The sequence below is a fragment of the Colobus angolensis genome, unplaced genomic scaffold, assembly GCF_000951035.1.
Source record: "Colobus angolensis palliatus isolate OR3802 unplaced genomic scaffold, Cang.pa_1.0 Scaffold199, whole genome shotgun sequence".
Lineage (NCBI taxonomy): Eukaryota > Metazoa > Chordata > Mammalia > Primates > Cercopithecidae > Colobus > Colobus angolensis.
In genome coordinates, this window is record NW_012115143.1 from 1,805,892 (window position 1) to 1,821,016 (window position 15,125).

The 15,125-nt window shown below is 41.3% G+C and overlaps 1 protein-coding gene across 1 annotated transcript in view; it reads left to right on the forward strand.

Moving 5' to 3' along the window:
* WDR76 (WD repeat domain 76) overlaps positions 1-15,125 on the forward strand; it is a 45,107-nt gene that overhangs the window by 3,811 nt on the left and 26,171 nt on the right. Inside the window, exons 3-8 of the mRNA XM_011941168.1 lie at positions 3,661-3,753; positions 4,415-4,470; positions 8,155-8,278; positions 10,288-10,386; positions 10,487-10,530; positions 11,716-11,869. Of these exons, the coding sequence (XP_011796558.1) occupies positions 3,661-3,753; positions 4,415-4,470; positions 8,155-8,278; positions 10,288-10,386; positions 10,487-10,530; positions 11,716-11,869 (570 nt within the window). The remainder of the gene's footprint in view (positions 1-3,660; positions 3,754-4,414; positions 4,471-8,154; positions 8,279-10,287; positions 10,387-10,486; positions 10,531-11,715; positions 11,870-15,125) is intronic.

Sequence of the window (15,125 nt, forward strand, 5' to 3'; positions counted from 1 at the left end):
AGAAATGTGGGTGTGCCATGTTTATTGCCCAGGCTGGTCTCAAACTCCTGGGCTCCAGCAATCTGCCCACCTCAGCCTCCCAAAGTGCTGGGATTATAGGTGTGAGCCACTGTGCCCAGCCAAGATACTTTTTTTTATTTTTTTGAGATGGGGACTTGTTCTGTCACCCAGGATGGAGTGCAGTGGCATGATCTCAGCTCACTGCAACCTTTACCTCCCAGGTTCAAGTGATTCTCCCAAATCAGCGTCCCGAGTAGCTGGGATTACAGGCGTGCGCCACCATGCCTGGCTAATTTTTTGTATTTTTAGTGGAGAAGGGGTTTCTCAATGTTGGCCAGGCTGATTTTGAACTCCTGACCTCAAGTGATCCGCCTACCTCAGCCTCTCACAGTGCTGGGATTACAGGCGTGAGCCACTATGCATGCCATGTCTGTCTTTCTTGGTTTATTCTTTCATTTTGGTGAAGTGCAGCTTTCTGAGAAAAAGTGTGTAAGAGGCAAATGTTTTGCATGTCAGAAAAAGTCTTTTTTCTTGAGACGGAATCTCACTCTGTCACCCAGGCTGGAATGTAGTGGTGCGATCTCGGCTCATTGTAGCTTTTTGTATTTTTAATGGGGATGGGGGTGGGGGGGGGGTGTCACCATGTTGGCCAGGCTGGTCTCGAACTCCTGACCTCGTGATCTGCCTGCTTCAGTCTCCCAAAGTGCTGGGATTATAGGCGTGAGCCACTGCGCTCAGCCCAGAAAAAGTCTTTAGCTTTATGTTTGATTGATGACCTAATTGGATTTAGAATTGTAAGTTGAAAATAATTTAATCTTTCCTTAGAATTTTTAACGCATTGTTCCATTGTCTTCCCACTTCCTTCAATGTTGAAAGTTTGTGCCATTCTGATTCTGGATTCTTTGTGATCTTTTTTTCCCTCTGCATGCTTTTAAGATCTTTTCTGGCTGGGTGTAGTAATGCAGGCCTGTAGTTTCAGCTACTTGGGAGGCTAAGGCTGGAGCCCAGGAGTGCAAGGCTGCAGTAAGTTTTAATCAAGCCAATGCACTTCAGCCTGGGTGACAGAGTGAGAGTCCATCTCTTTAAAAAAAAAAAAAAAAAAAAATTGTGATGATATACCAAGGCCTGGGTTCTTCTTTGTTTTGTTTTGTTTTCTTGAGATGGGGTCTCACCCAGTCGCCTAGGCTGGAGTGCAGTGGCACAATCTTGCCTCACTGCAACCTCTGCCTTCTAGGTTCAAGCGATTCTCCTGTCTCAGCTTCCTGAGTAGCTTGGACTACAGGCACGTGCCACCACGCCCAGCTAATTTTTATAATTTTATTAGAGATGAGGTTTCACCATGTGGGCTAGGATGTCTGGAACTCCTGACCTCAGGTAATCTGCCCACTTCGGCCTCCCAAAGTGCTGGGATTACAGGCTTGAGCCACCGCGCCCGGCCTCCCATTTATATTGTTGTTGTTGTTATTATTATTATTATTATTATTTTGAGACGGAGTCTTGCTCTGTCGTTCAGGCAGGAGTACAGTGGAGCCTTCTTAGCTCACTGCAAGCTCCACCTTCCAGGTTCACGCCATTCTCCTGCTTCAGCCTCCTGAGTAGCTGGGACTACAGGCGCCCGCCACCGCGCCCGGCTAATTTTGTATTTTTTAGTAGAGACAGGGTTTCACTGTGTTAGCCAGGATGGTCTCGATATCCTGACCTCGTGATCTGCCCATCTCGGCCTCCCAAAGTGCTGGGATTACAGGCTTGAGCCACCGCGCCTGGCCCAGACTATTATTTTTTAGAGATGGGATCTCGCTCTGTTGCCCAGGCTAGAATACTGTGGTGTCATCATAGCTTACTGCAACCTTGAACTTCTGGGTTCAAGTGATCCTTCTGCTTCAGTCTCCCACTTACATTATTTTTCTTTCTGTCTTTTTCTTTTTTTTTTTTTTTTTGAGACAGAGTCTTGCTCTGTTGCCCCCCGGGCTGGAGTCCTGTGGCGTAATCTCCGTTCACTGCAACCTCCATCTCCCGGGTTCAAGCAATTCTCCTGTCTCAGCCTCCTGAGTAAATGGTACCACAGGCGTGTGCCGCCATGCCCGGCCAATTTTTGTATTTTTAGTAGAGATGGAGTTTAGTTTTGCCATGTTGGCCAGGATGGTCCTGATCTCCTGACTTGGTGATCTGCTCACCTCGGCCTCTCAAAGTGCTAGGATTACAGGCTTGAGCCACTATACCCGGCCTCCCATTTATATTGTTGTTGTTGTTATTATTATTATTATTATTATTTTGAGACGGAGTCTTGCTCTGTCGTTCAGGCAGGAGTACAGTGGAGCCTTCTTAGCTCACTGCAAGCTCCACCTTCCAGGTTCACGCCATTCTCCTGCTTCAGCCTCCTGAGTAGCTGGGACTACAGGCGCCCGCCACCGCGCCCGGCTAATTTTTTGTATTTTTAGTAGAGACAGGGTTTCACCTTGTTAGCCAGGGTGCTCTCGAACTCCTAACCTTGTGATCCGCCCACCTCGGGCTCCCAAAGTGCTGGGATTACAGGCGTGAGCCACCGTGCCCGGCCTTTATTATTTTTTAATAATTGATTATCTTCCAATTTATCTGCAGTTTCTCGAGCAATGAATTGAATATTAGACCTCTAAGATTGAGTCTGTTTTTGTCTTTTCTGTCCATGTGTTTATCTTTTTGTTCTACTTTCTAAATTTAAGCCTTTTAATGGATTTAAAAACTTCTGTTCTTATTTTTTGAATTTTCTTATAGTATTTTGCTATTTCCTGAATATACTGTCTTATATCTCAGAGTTTAAAAAAAATTAGCTTACTGTTACATTAGTGGCTCTTTAGGAGAAAGTAGAGACATGTACTTACTCTACTGCGTTTAAAGAAAGTTTTTTTGTTTGATAAAAATAACTTTTTTTTTTTTTTTTGGAGACGGAGTTTCACTTTTGTTGTCCAGGCTAGAGTGCAATGGCATGATCTCGGCTCACTGCAACCCCCGGCGCCTGGGTTCAAGCGATTCTCCTGCCCCTGCCTCCAGAGTAGCTGGGATTACAGGCACCTGCCACTACACCCGGCTAATTTTTGTGTGTGTGTGTTTTTAGTAGAGACAGGATTTCACCATGTTGGCCAGGCTAGTCTTGAACTCCTGACTTCAGGTGATCTGCCTGCCTCAGCTTCCCAAAGTGCTGGGATTACAGATGTGAGCCACCACATCTGACCAATTTTTATATTTTTAGTAGAGATGGGGTTTCACCATTTTGGCCAGGCTAGTCTTGACCTCCTGACCTCAGGTGATCCACCCGCTTCAGCCTCCCAAATTGATGGGATTACAGGCGTGAGCCACCACACCTGGCCAAAAATAACTTTTGAGTAATAGTACAATTAATTGCCACTAGGAAATAATTTGCTACTAGATTATACTACATGATTTCTAATATCAGATCACTTCTTAACTGGGAAGCCATACAGATACTCTGTGAGTATCCCAAATTCAGATTTACTGAAATATCCAATTCAGCAAACGTCTGTTTTGGTAAGATGGCATGAAATGAATAGAGGCAGTACAATTTGAAGTAAAGTATTCATGTAGAAAATGAAACACATAGTTTTGTGAAGTGCTTTTCCTATAGATTATATAAAGTAATGGAATCTTTTTGGTGTAATTTTATAGGATGATTTTTCGGGATTGTCACCCTACGAAAGGAAGAGACTGAAGAACATATCAGAAAATGCAGACTTTTTTGCTTCTCTTCAGTTGTCTGAGGTTTGTGTGGAGTCTGTATTTAAAACCAAGATGCTGGGCAGGGAGCAGTGGGTCATGCCTGTAATCCTGTCACTTGGGGAGGTGGAGGTGGGAGATCAACCTGGGTAACATACGGAGACCATCCCCCATCTCTATAAAAAGTAAATTAGTTGAGCATAGTGATGCATGCCTGGAGTCGTAGCTACTGGGGTGGCTGAGGTGGAAGTATGGCTTGAGCTTAGAAAGTCGAGGCTGCTGTGAGCTACAATCGTGCCACTGTATTCCAGCCTAGGCAACAGAGTAAGACCCTGTCTCAAAACAACAACAAGAGCAATAAAACCCAAGATGTCATAACTCCCACCAGAAGGTCAATAACATACCAGATTTCATAGTGTCAGATGAGGAAGGCTAAAATAGGAGCAGGATTTGCACTTAATAGGAAGAGGTTACTGTATTCCATTGATTCGAAGGCTTTTTTTTGTCTTTTTTTTTTGAGGCAAAGTTTTGCTCTTGTTGCCCAGGCTGGACTGCAGAAACGCTGATCATGACTTATGGCCTATCTTTAGGATCTTTAGTTCCTGAATAGACCTTAGTTTAGCGTGGGTATAGTAGCAGATACCTAATATTTTAAAAGATAAGATATGTAGTTAAAATATTTTTACATGATTTTTATACTTTACAGTCTGCTGCAAGACTCCGTGAAATCATAGAGAAGAGACCGCCTCCTAAATCCAAGAGGTAAAATACCTGGTTTGCAATGCCTGAACCGTGACACAATGCTCAACTGTTTTATAATTTGAAAAAAATGGTTTGGCGTAGTAAGCTTAACAGATGATAAAGTGCTATTTAATCTCAGTCCCTCTAGGATCTCTGAGGTAATGCTACCCTTTAATAACTTTACAATTCTCATCTTCATCAAAGTAATATGGAGCAAATACAATTGAGAGCTGAATTTTGTTTGTTGTTGCTACTAATGGAGGGAAATCTTTTTTCCACTAAATTATTGTTACTTAGAAAACTATTATTCTTAAAAACTCTTCTACTTACTTTTAATTTTTCTAGCTGTCTTTTTGCGTCTCAGTTTGTTTTTGCTTTCTTAGTCCTAGAATAAAGGAAAGGAATTAACATTTATTGAATATCTATGAAACATACTGCAGTGATCTAGCAATTTTGTCCTGTATTATCTCATTTAACTCTGACAACCACTGCATCCATCCATGTATGTGGTAGGTAATATATTCATTTTGTGAGTTAGAAATCAGGCTCAAAAGATAAGATTGTTGGCTGGGTGCAGTGGCTCATGCCTGTAATCCCAGCACTTTGGGAGGTTGAGGCAGGGGGATCACCTGAGGTCAGGAGTTAGAGACTGGCCTGACCAACATGGAGAAAACCCATCTCTACTAAAAAAAAAAATTAAAATATTAGCCAGGCATGGTGGCAAATGTCTGAATCCCAGCTACTCAAGAGGCTAAGGCAGGAAAATCGCTTGAACCTGGCAGGTGGAGGTCGTGGTGAGCCAAGATCACACCATTGCACTCCAGCCTGGGCAAAAAGAGTGAGACTCCATCTCAAAAAAAAAAAAAAAAAAATTATTTGCTGAAAGTCAAAACAGCTTATAAGTGGTAGCTTTAGGATTTGAACTACAGGGTTTTTAAATTTTGAATTATCTCCATTGCATTTTAGTAGTGCTTACATATAAATGACAAAATTAAAAATCTTGGTATCATTAGCTCATTTGTTTAGTGCCAGATCCTAATGAAATGTAGCTTCATTTACTTGGTTTGATTCTGTTACAGGACAATTAGCTTGAGAAAAGCTAGACCTTTAATCATGGCCAGGTATTTTCAAGTATGAAAAGTTACTGTAAGAGGAACATCATTAACACTGGAAAAACAGTAGCACTGGTCCTGTTGCCAGCTGATTAGTACCTTTACATTTGCGTGTTTTTTATTAGCCAAGATTGGTGATTTCTTCCTAAATCACAAAATTCCAGCCCTTAATAGTTGCATAGGTAGTAGCAAGTTGATAGTATGGAAGTTGCATAATGTAGAGGAAAAAGCGTAGGCTTTGAGATGTAGCAAATTTGGATTCAAGTTTTGATTCAGTCACTTACAGCTATGATATTAACCTTGGATACTTTATATAATTTTTCTTTCCGTTTCTGTAAAACTGGTGTTATGCTAATCCAGAAGGATTTAAATTTTTTGAAAATTATTAAATATACATATAAAAAGGTACATATAATATATTTGTGTAGCTGAAAAATTATACAGGTCCCATCCATGTACCTGCCATCCAGGTTAATAGAAATTGCGAGTACCCCTGAAGGCCCATATAAACACCTCCCTCCAGATACTACCACTATGCTGACTTTTGTGATAATATTTCCTTGCATTTATTTATAGTTTTTTTTTTTTTTGAGACGGAGTCTCGCTTTGTTGGCCAGGCTGGAGTGCAGTGGCATGATCTCAGCTCACTGCAAGTTCTGCCTCCCGGGTTCACATCATTCTCCTGCCTCAGCCTGCCCAGTAGCCGGGACTACAGGCACCCGCCACCGTGCGCAGCTAATTTTTTATATTTTTAATAGAGACGGGGTTTCACCGTGTTAGCCAGGATGGTCTCCATCTCCTGACCTCGTGATCCACCTGTCTCGGCCTCCCAAAGTGCTGGGACTACAGGCGTGAGCCACCGTGCCCAGCCTATAGTTTCATTTTTATTTATTTATTTATTTTGAAACAGTCTAGCTCTGTTGCTCAGGCTGGAGTACAGTGGCGCCATCTTGGCTCACTGCAGCCTCTGCCTCCCAGGTTCAAGCAATTCTCATGGCTCAGCCTCCTGAGTAGCTGGGATTACAGGTGCTCATGACCATGCTTGGCTAATTTTTGTATTTTTAATGGATACGGGGTTTCGCCATGTTTGCCAGGCTGATCTGGAACTCTGGACCTCAAGTGATCCGCCCTCCTCAGCCTCCCAAAGTGCTGGGATTACAGATGTGAGCCACTGCGCCTGGCTATTGATTTATAGTTTTACTACCAGTGAGTGTATCCTTAAACACTCTATTGTTTAGCTTTGTCTTTTTTTGGTGTTCACATACAGTATGCCATTTTTATATTCTGAAATTTTCTTATTTTGCTCATCTTTACATATTTATGCTTTTAAATTTACCCATGTTGATGTGCATAGCTTTATTTCATTCTTTTTTTCTGCTATATGATACTCCACTGGATAAATGTACTACATTTTATTCCACTGTTGATGAACAATTGAGTTGTTTCCAGGTTTTTATTTTGAAAAGTGCTGCTCCAAACATTCTTAAGTCTCTTAGTGCTTATGTATGGGAGTTTCTCTAGGAGTAGATTTCTAGGAGGATTGTATGACAGCCCATATTATTCCGTATACTCAGGCGTATTTTTTGAGGATTAAATATGAGATGGAGTGTTGAGTACAGTTTTTAGTATATAGTATACTTTCAATCAATAATAGTTTTTACTAATTCTCGAACTAATGTGGACTATAGCTGATAATTTTTTGTGAATTTTTGGAAATAATTTCAGAAGCTTCTCTTTCCCTGACATTTTAAAATGAATTTTTTTAAATGGAAAAATAGTGCATAAAAAATAGGGACTGTATATTATTTAAAAAGTAAACTGCCAAGCGCGGTGGCTCACGCCTGTAATCCCAACACTTTGGGAGGCCGAGGCGGGTGGATCATGAGGTCAGGAGATCGAGACCATCCTGGCAAACACGGTGAAACCCCGTCTCTACTAAAAATACAAAAAAATGAGCTGGGCGTGGTGGCAGGCGCATGTAGTCCCAGCTCTCGGGAGGCTGAGGCAGGAGAATGGCGTGAACCCGGGAGGTGGAGCTTGCAGTGAGCCGAGATCGCGCCACTGCACTCCAGCCTGGGCAACAGTGCGAGACTCTGTCTCAAAAAAAAAAAAAGTAAACTACAGTGTATGGAAGGGAATGCAGTGAAACGTTCACATTTCCTTCCTATTTTAGACCTTAGTTTTCCAGGCCTTTTCCCTAGAAGTAGTAGTTTTATGTGTATTCCTCCATAGGTAACCTCAGCATGTACAAATTTATGTGTATACGTAACCTTTTTGTAAACCTGTACTGGACTTTGTTTTTGCTTTTTATAAGCTAGGGTTCCTTTCAGCAGTGCATTAAGATCTATATCATTCTTTTTATGGCTGCATATTATTCTATTAGATATGTACACCATGATTTAACAGACCTCATCTCCTTTTGATGAACATTTAGGTTTAAGTTTTTTCCATACTTATTAAAATAATTGTGGCCATGTATATATATGCAATGTATAAATATATCTGTGGGATATATTCCTAGAAGTTATCTCCTTAATGTTAGTAAATTTTATTGTTTTGTGAGTATAACATGAATTTTTCCCCACTCCTGCAGAAAGAAGCCTAAGAGAGAAAATGCGGTTGGATGTAGAAGGTCAATGCGATTACTAAAAGTTGATCCTTTGGGAGTTTCATTACCAGCAACTCCAACACCGCCGACGTTAGTAGCAGATGAAACTGTAAGAAAATGTGCAAATACAGTATTTTAATGTAATAAAATACTGAAAAATTTGAAGTGTTGAAACTAGACTAAAAGTTCATTAAATTATGTTTAATTTTATATTTCATTCTTTTTTTTTGTTTTGTTTTTGTTTGTTTTTTTTTTTTTTTGAGACGGAGTCTCGCTCTGTCGCCCAGGCTGGAGTGCAGTGGCCGGATCTCAGCTCACTGCAAGCTCCGCCTCCCGGGTTTACGCCATTCTCCTGCCTCAGCCTCCCGAGTAGCTGGGACTACAGGCGCCCGCCACCTCGCCCGGCTAGTTTTTGTATTTTTTTTTTTTTAGTAGAGACGGGGTTTCACCGTGTTTGCCAGGATGGTCTCGATCTCCTGACCTCGTGATCCGCCCGTCTCGGCCTCCCAAAGTGCTGGGATTACAGGCTTGAGCCACCGCGCCCGGCTGAATAATATTTTTCAAGAACACCTATTTTTAATACTTTATATCAGTGTTTAATTGTAAATAGGAAGATAGCAGTAATTAGGAAGGTACTCTGGGAGCAAATTGCAAATCTAGGTGTTACGGGAAGCAGCATGGAAGAGTAGCTTCCAAACTTTTTTGAAGCCTCAGCCCACAAATATATTTATGGCCAGGTATAGTGGCTCATGCCTGTAATCCCAGCACTTTGGGAGGCTGAGACAAGAGGATCACTTGAACCCAGGAGTTTGAGACCAGGCTAGGCAACATCAAGTGACCCTGTCCTCACAAAAAAAAATATGAAAATTAGCTGGGTGTGGTGGCATGTGCCTATAGTCCCAGCTCCTCAGGAGGCTGAGGTGGGAGCATCACTTGAGACATTAAATTTAAAAAAAAAAAAAAAAGATACTTACATTGTAACCATTACACATATATGCAACTGAAACCACAGTTTGTCAAGTGACACTACATGTGCACTTTGGTATTTCTTTTTTTTTTTTTTTTTTTTGAGCCACAGTCTCCCTCTGTCGCCCAGCCTGGATTGCAATGGCACGATCTCTGTTCACTGCAACCTCCGCCTCCCTGGTTTAAGTGATTCTCGTGCCTCAGCCTCCATAGTAGCTGGGACTACAGGTGTGTGCCACCACGCCTGGCTAATTTTTGTATTTTTAGTAGAAATGGGGTTTCGCCATGTTGGCCAGGCTGGTCTCGAATTTCTGGCCTCAAGCTATTTGCCTGCCTCGGCCTCCCAAAGTGTTGGGATTACGGGTGTGAGCCATGTTCCTGGCCTGGTATTTCTATTCTATTCTCATTCACTAAAACAAATTGCTAGTTGTGACATATTAACATGATTTCTCACCCATTGGTTGGTTACAAACTGTTTAAAAAAATAGTAATGTAGGTATAATACTGAGTAATGAGTTAAGATAATCTGAGTCAGTTCTCAGCTTTTCCGGTTATTGGCTGTGTGACTTCGGGCAAGTTAACTCCTCTAAGTTTCTGCTTTTTTTGCGGGGGACGGAGTCTTGCCCTGTTGCCCAGACTGGAGTGCAATAGTGCGATCTCGGCTCACTGCAACCTCCACCTCCTGGGTTCACACGATTCTCCTGCCTCAGCCTCCCGAGTAGCTGGGATTACAGGCACCTGCCACCATGCCCAGCTAATTTTTGTATTTTTAGTAGAGACGGGATCTCACCATGTTGGGCAGGCTGGTCTTGAACTCCTGACCTCGTGATCTGCCTGCCTCAGCTTCCCAAAGTGCTGGGATTACAGGCTCTAAGTTTCAATCCACTGTCTTTAAAATGTGATACCTCATTCACTAGGTTCTTGAGAGGATTAAATGAGATAATACATGTTATTACTTTATAGGGTACCTGGCATTCATTGATTGAACAATTATTTTGAATGTCCATGATATGCCACTGTTACTGTTAATGTTGAAAGTGAAGTTGTGGGAAAACAGACAAATACCCTTGCCCTCCTTGTGTTTACATTCTAGGTAAACGTAAACCAACAAATTTACGAGACCAACAAATAACTTTTTATTTTTTATGACAGCCTTTGTTACCTCCTGGGCCTTTAGCAATGACTTTTGAAAATCAAGAAGATAATGAACGATTTAAAGGATTTCTGCACACATGGGCAGGAATGAACAAGGTATCACTTGGGAAGGCTAATAGCTTTTAGAATCATCTGTTAAGGAAATATATACTATATATATATAAACGTAGTTCTTTGATCTCTCCCAATGTTTCAGCCAAGTAGTAAGAACACTGAGAAAGGATTATCTAGCATTAAAAGGTAAGTTGCAATTCCTTGTATTTCTTTTATATTTTTTGAGATGTTTGAGTTATAAGGACTATACACTATTTTAGGGAATTTTGAAAGTGAGATGAAATGTTTCCACCCTAACAACCGTTGTTTTTGTGTATTTCCTCTCAAGTGTTGCCATATACAATACTACTAGGATATAAGCTTCATGAGCGCAAGAATTCTATTTCAATAACCAGAACAGTACCTGGCACATAATATATGTTCAGTGTTGAATAAATGAGTGAATCCAATACGTTTTTACTGTATGTTGTAATGTATATACAATTTTGCATTATACTTTTTTCTTTCTTCTTCTTTTTTTTTTTTTGAGACAAGGTCTCCCTCTGTTGCTTAGGCTGCAGTACAGTGGCGCAATCTTGGCTGACTGCAACCTCTGCTTCCTGGGCTCAAATGATCCTCCCACCTCAGCCTCCCAAGTAGCTTGGACTACAGGCATGCACCATCATACTTCACTAATTTTTGTATTTGTAGAGATGAGATTTTGCTGTGTTGCCCAGGTTGGTTTTGAACACCTGAGCTCAAGTGAGCCATCTGCCTTGGTCTCCCAAAGTGCTGGGATTACAGGTGTGAGCCACTGTGCCTGGCCTGCATTATGCTTTTTTCATTTGTGGTTACATGTTATTAGAATCTTTAAAGTTATTGAATAATAATAAAATATTTCATTGAGTAGAAGGAATTCACTTCTCCTCCTACCTGCTTGGTATTTGCGGTTGTTTTCCATTTAGTTTTGTGTGTTTGTTGAAGTATATGGATATGATAGTGGATTATTTCTTTAGGTTAGATTTCCAGAAGTGAGATTAATGCATCAAATATTGTGAACATTTTTATAGCTTTTAGTACACACTGCCGAATTGTTTCTCAAAAGTCTTTTTTTCTTCTGAAAATTTTATACGAACTTACTCTTCCACTAGCTATATGTGTGAGTATGTGTATTTAACTGCAGCCTACCAGTTTTTGGTGGTGGTAAAATTATCAAGGGTAATTTAAAAAGTGAAAGAGTATTGCTTAATTTGATTTCCTTGGTTACCAGGAGATTGAATAATTTCCCATATTTGTTTACTAATTGTAATTTTTCTTTTTGAATAATCTTTTACTTATTTTGACTATTGAGATTGGTTTTACTTACAAAATTTAACTTTCTAATTTTCTTAGCTACAGAGCCAATTTAAATGGCATGGTCATTAGTGAAGATACTGTTTACAAAGTTACCACAGGCCCAATATTCTCTATGGCTCTCCACCCATCAGAGACTAGAACTTTGGTAGCAGTTGGGGCCAAATTTGGGCAAGTTGGACTTTGTGATTTGGTAAGTTGTTATTCTTGAATGTATTATAGTTTGTCTAAAGCAAATAGTCTGGAAGAGAATAGGCTAGAGCCATGTGTTTATAAATGTTGCGTGAGACTTACAGTTTTGGGCTTTATGATGCTTTATGATTCCAAATTTTAGAAATCTGGAGAAATTTAAATTTGCTTTATAGAACTTTAATATTTTTAGCTTGAATATCATTAACCATCTGGGCATAAATTAACTGCCAGAAAACTTTGTTACACTTTAAACATATATGTGAAAAGATCACACAAAGTGGCCGGGTGCGGTGGCTTATGCCTGTAATACCAGCACTTTGGGAGGCTGAGGCGGGTAGATCACTTGAGGTCAGGAGTTTGAGACCAGCTTGGCCAACATGGTGAAACCCTGTCTCTACTTAAAAAAAGCAAAAATTAGCTGGGTGTGGTGGTGGGTGCCTGTGATCCTAGCTACTTGGGAGGCTGAGGCAGGAGAATTGCCTGAACCCAGGAAACAGAGGTTGGAGTGAGTCGACATGGTGCCATCCAGCCTGGGCGACAAAGTGAGACTCCGTCTCAAAAAAAAAAAAAAAAAAAAAAAATTTTTGTGGTTTTTTTTTTTTTTTTTGAGATGTAGTCTCGCTCTGTCGCCCAGGCTGGAGTGCAGTGATGCGATCTCGGCGCACTGCAAGCTTCATCTCCTGGTTCACGCCATTCTCCTGCCTCAGCCTCATGAGTAGCTGGGACTACAGGTGCCCGCCACCACACCCAGCTTATTTTTTGTGTTTTTAGTAGAGACGGAGTTTCACCATGGTCTTAATCTCCTGACCTCGTGATCCGCCTGCCTTGGCCTCCCAAAGTGCTGGGATTACAGGCGTGAGCCACCACACCCGGCCAAAAGTTTAGTTTTCTAGTTGTGTTTAAAATATGGTCTGCTATGGTCTGAATGTTTTTGTCCCCCCAAAAAATTCATATGTTGAAATACTAATTTCTGTGGTGTTAGGAGGTAGGACCTTTGGGAGGTGATTAGGTCATGAATAAGGTTATAACGTGAATAAGATTCTTATAAAAGTAAACCTAAGAGAGACCACTGTCCCTTCTACCATGTAAGGACTCAGCTAGAAGGCACCAACTATGAACCAGAAAGTAGGCCCTTAACAGACACTCAGTGAACTGGAACCTTGATCTTGGTATTCCTAGTTACCAGGACTGTGAGAAATAAAATGCTGCTGTTTATAAGCCACTCAGTTTATGATATGTTGTTTTTAGCAGCCCAAATGGACTAAGAAACAGTTTCTAAGCTGTATCAAAATACCTTCCCAGGGACCTGCTTTGGAACGATTCTAGTCATCTTTGATGAGTCAGAAATAGATACTGAATTTCATTCATTGTGCATATAATTCTGCATGAAATGCTGTCTGTTGTTACAAAATTGAGAAAAGTCAAGTTAATGTTCTCTGAATTTATTTTCTTATTGGGGAAGAAGACCAAAGACATGAAAAATGCCATAAGGACAATTAATGAAGATGAAGAAACAGTGGTGACTTGAAGTTGGTTGGGGTTTATAAATGAAATTTGCAAGTCTGGAGACAGATAGAAACCAAGTTCTTTCTTATTTTGGGATCATAGCTTTTCCCTTATTTTGATAAGATGTGAGTTGGGGGTAGGAGGTGATAGGATTTAGCAAAGAAAACTGAAGCAAAAAAGTGGGAAGAAGATCAGAATAGTATGTTTTAGAAGCCAAGAGATAAGTTTCAAGGATGGAAGGTTGGCAGAGCCTTTTGCGGAGAAGTTGAAAGAATGGAGAAAAGGCCATGGATTTTGAAAATAGGGTACCATTCGTGAGTTGAGAGAATAGCTTTGACAATGAGGTAAGTAAGGAACAAAGGCTTTAGGAGATTAAGAAAGTATGGGGGTAATGAAAGAACTGGAAGAAATGGAGATAGAGACTACTGTTCTCTCCCCCTCCCCCTCACTGAGACACAGTCCCACTCTGTTGCCCAGGCTGGAGTGCAATGGCATGATCATAGCTCACTGCAGCCTCAACTTCCCAGGCCCAAGAGATTCTCCACCTCAGCTTCCTGAGTAGCTGAGACTACGGTCATGTGCCACCACACCTGGCTAATTTTTTTTATTTTTGGTAGAGACTGGGGTCTCACTATGTTGTGTAGGCTCATCTCAAATTCCTGAGCTCAAGCACTCCACCTGCTTCAGCCTCCCAAAGTGCTGGGATTACAGGTGTGAGCCACCACACTCATCTGAGACAACCTTTTGAATAATTTTGAAAAGGAAATACTGAAAATTAGCATGATTAAGTGAAGATATTTTTGGATGGGTTGATCTATATATAATTTAAGACATACATAAAAATTCTTTTTTCATATCTTTCCTGGTGACTCCAAAAATCTGTATTATGGCCGGGCGTGGTGGCTCACACCTGTAATCCCAGCACTTTGGGAGGCCGAAGTTTGGCGGATCACCTGAGGTCTGGAGTTCGAGACCAGCCTGACCAATATGATGAAATCCCATCTCTACTAAAGATACAAAATTAGTTGGGCGTGGTGGCAAATACCTGTAATCCCAGCTACTTGGGAGGCTGAGGCAGGAGAATTGCTTGAACATGGGAGACGGAGGTTGCAGTGAGCCGAGATGGCGCCATTGCACTCCAGCCTGGACAACAAGAGCAAAACTCCACTTCAAAAAAAAAAAAAAATCTATTACTAGATCTCCATAGTCCAGTGTCTCCATCTCTCCATCAACCTAATTTTCCAGGACATTTGGCAATCTCATTAACAGATTTAGCAAGTCTAAAAGCAATATTACCTTGCCTATCCTGTGCTCACAATTTCCCCAGTTTTTTAAAAAAGTAGCTTTATTGAGGTAATAATTTACCTATCATAAAATCCTACTTAAAAATGTAAAATTCAGTGCTTTTCCTTTTTTTGAGGTGGGAGTCTCGCTCTGTCACCCAGGCTGGAATCCTGTGGTGCGATCCTGGCTCACTGCAATCTCCACCTCCTGAGTTCGGGTGATTCTTGTGCCTCAGCCTCCTGAGTAGCTGGGATTACAGGTGCTCGCCACCACACCTGGCTAATTTTTTTCTTTTTGTTTTGTTTGTTTGTTTGTTTGAGACGAGTCTCGCTCTGTCGCCCAAGCTGGAGTGCAGTGGCGTGATCTCTGCTCACTGCAACCTCCGCCTCCTGGGTTCAAGCAATTCTCTGCCTCAGCCTCCCAAGTGGCTGGGATTACAGGTGCCCGCTACCACGCTCGGCTGATTT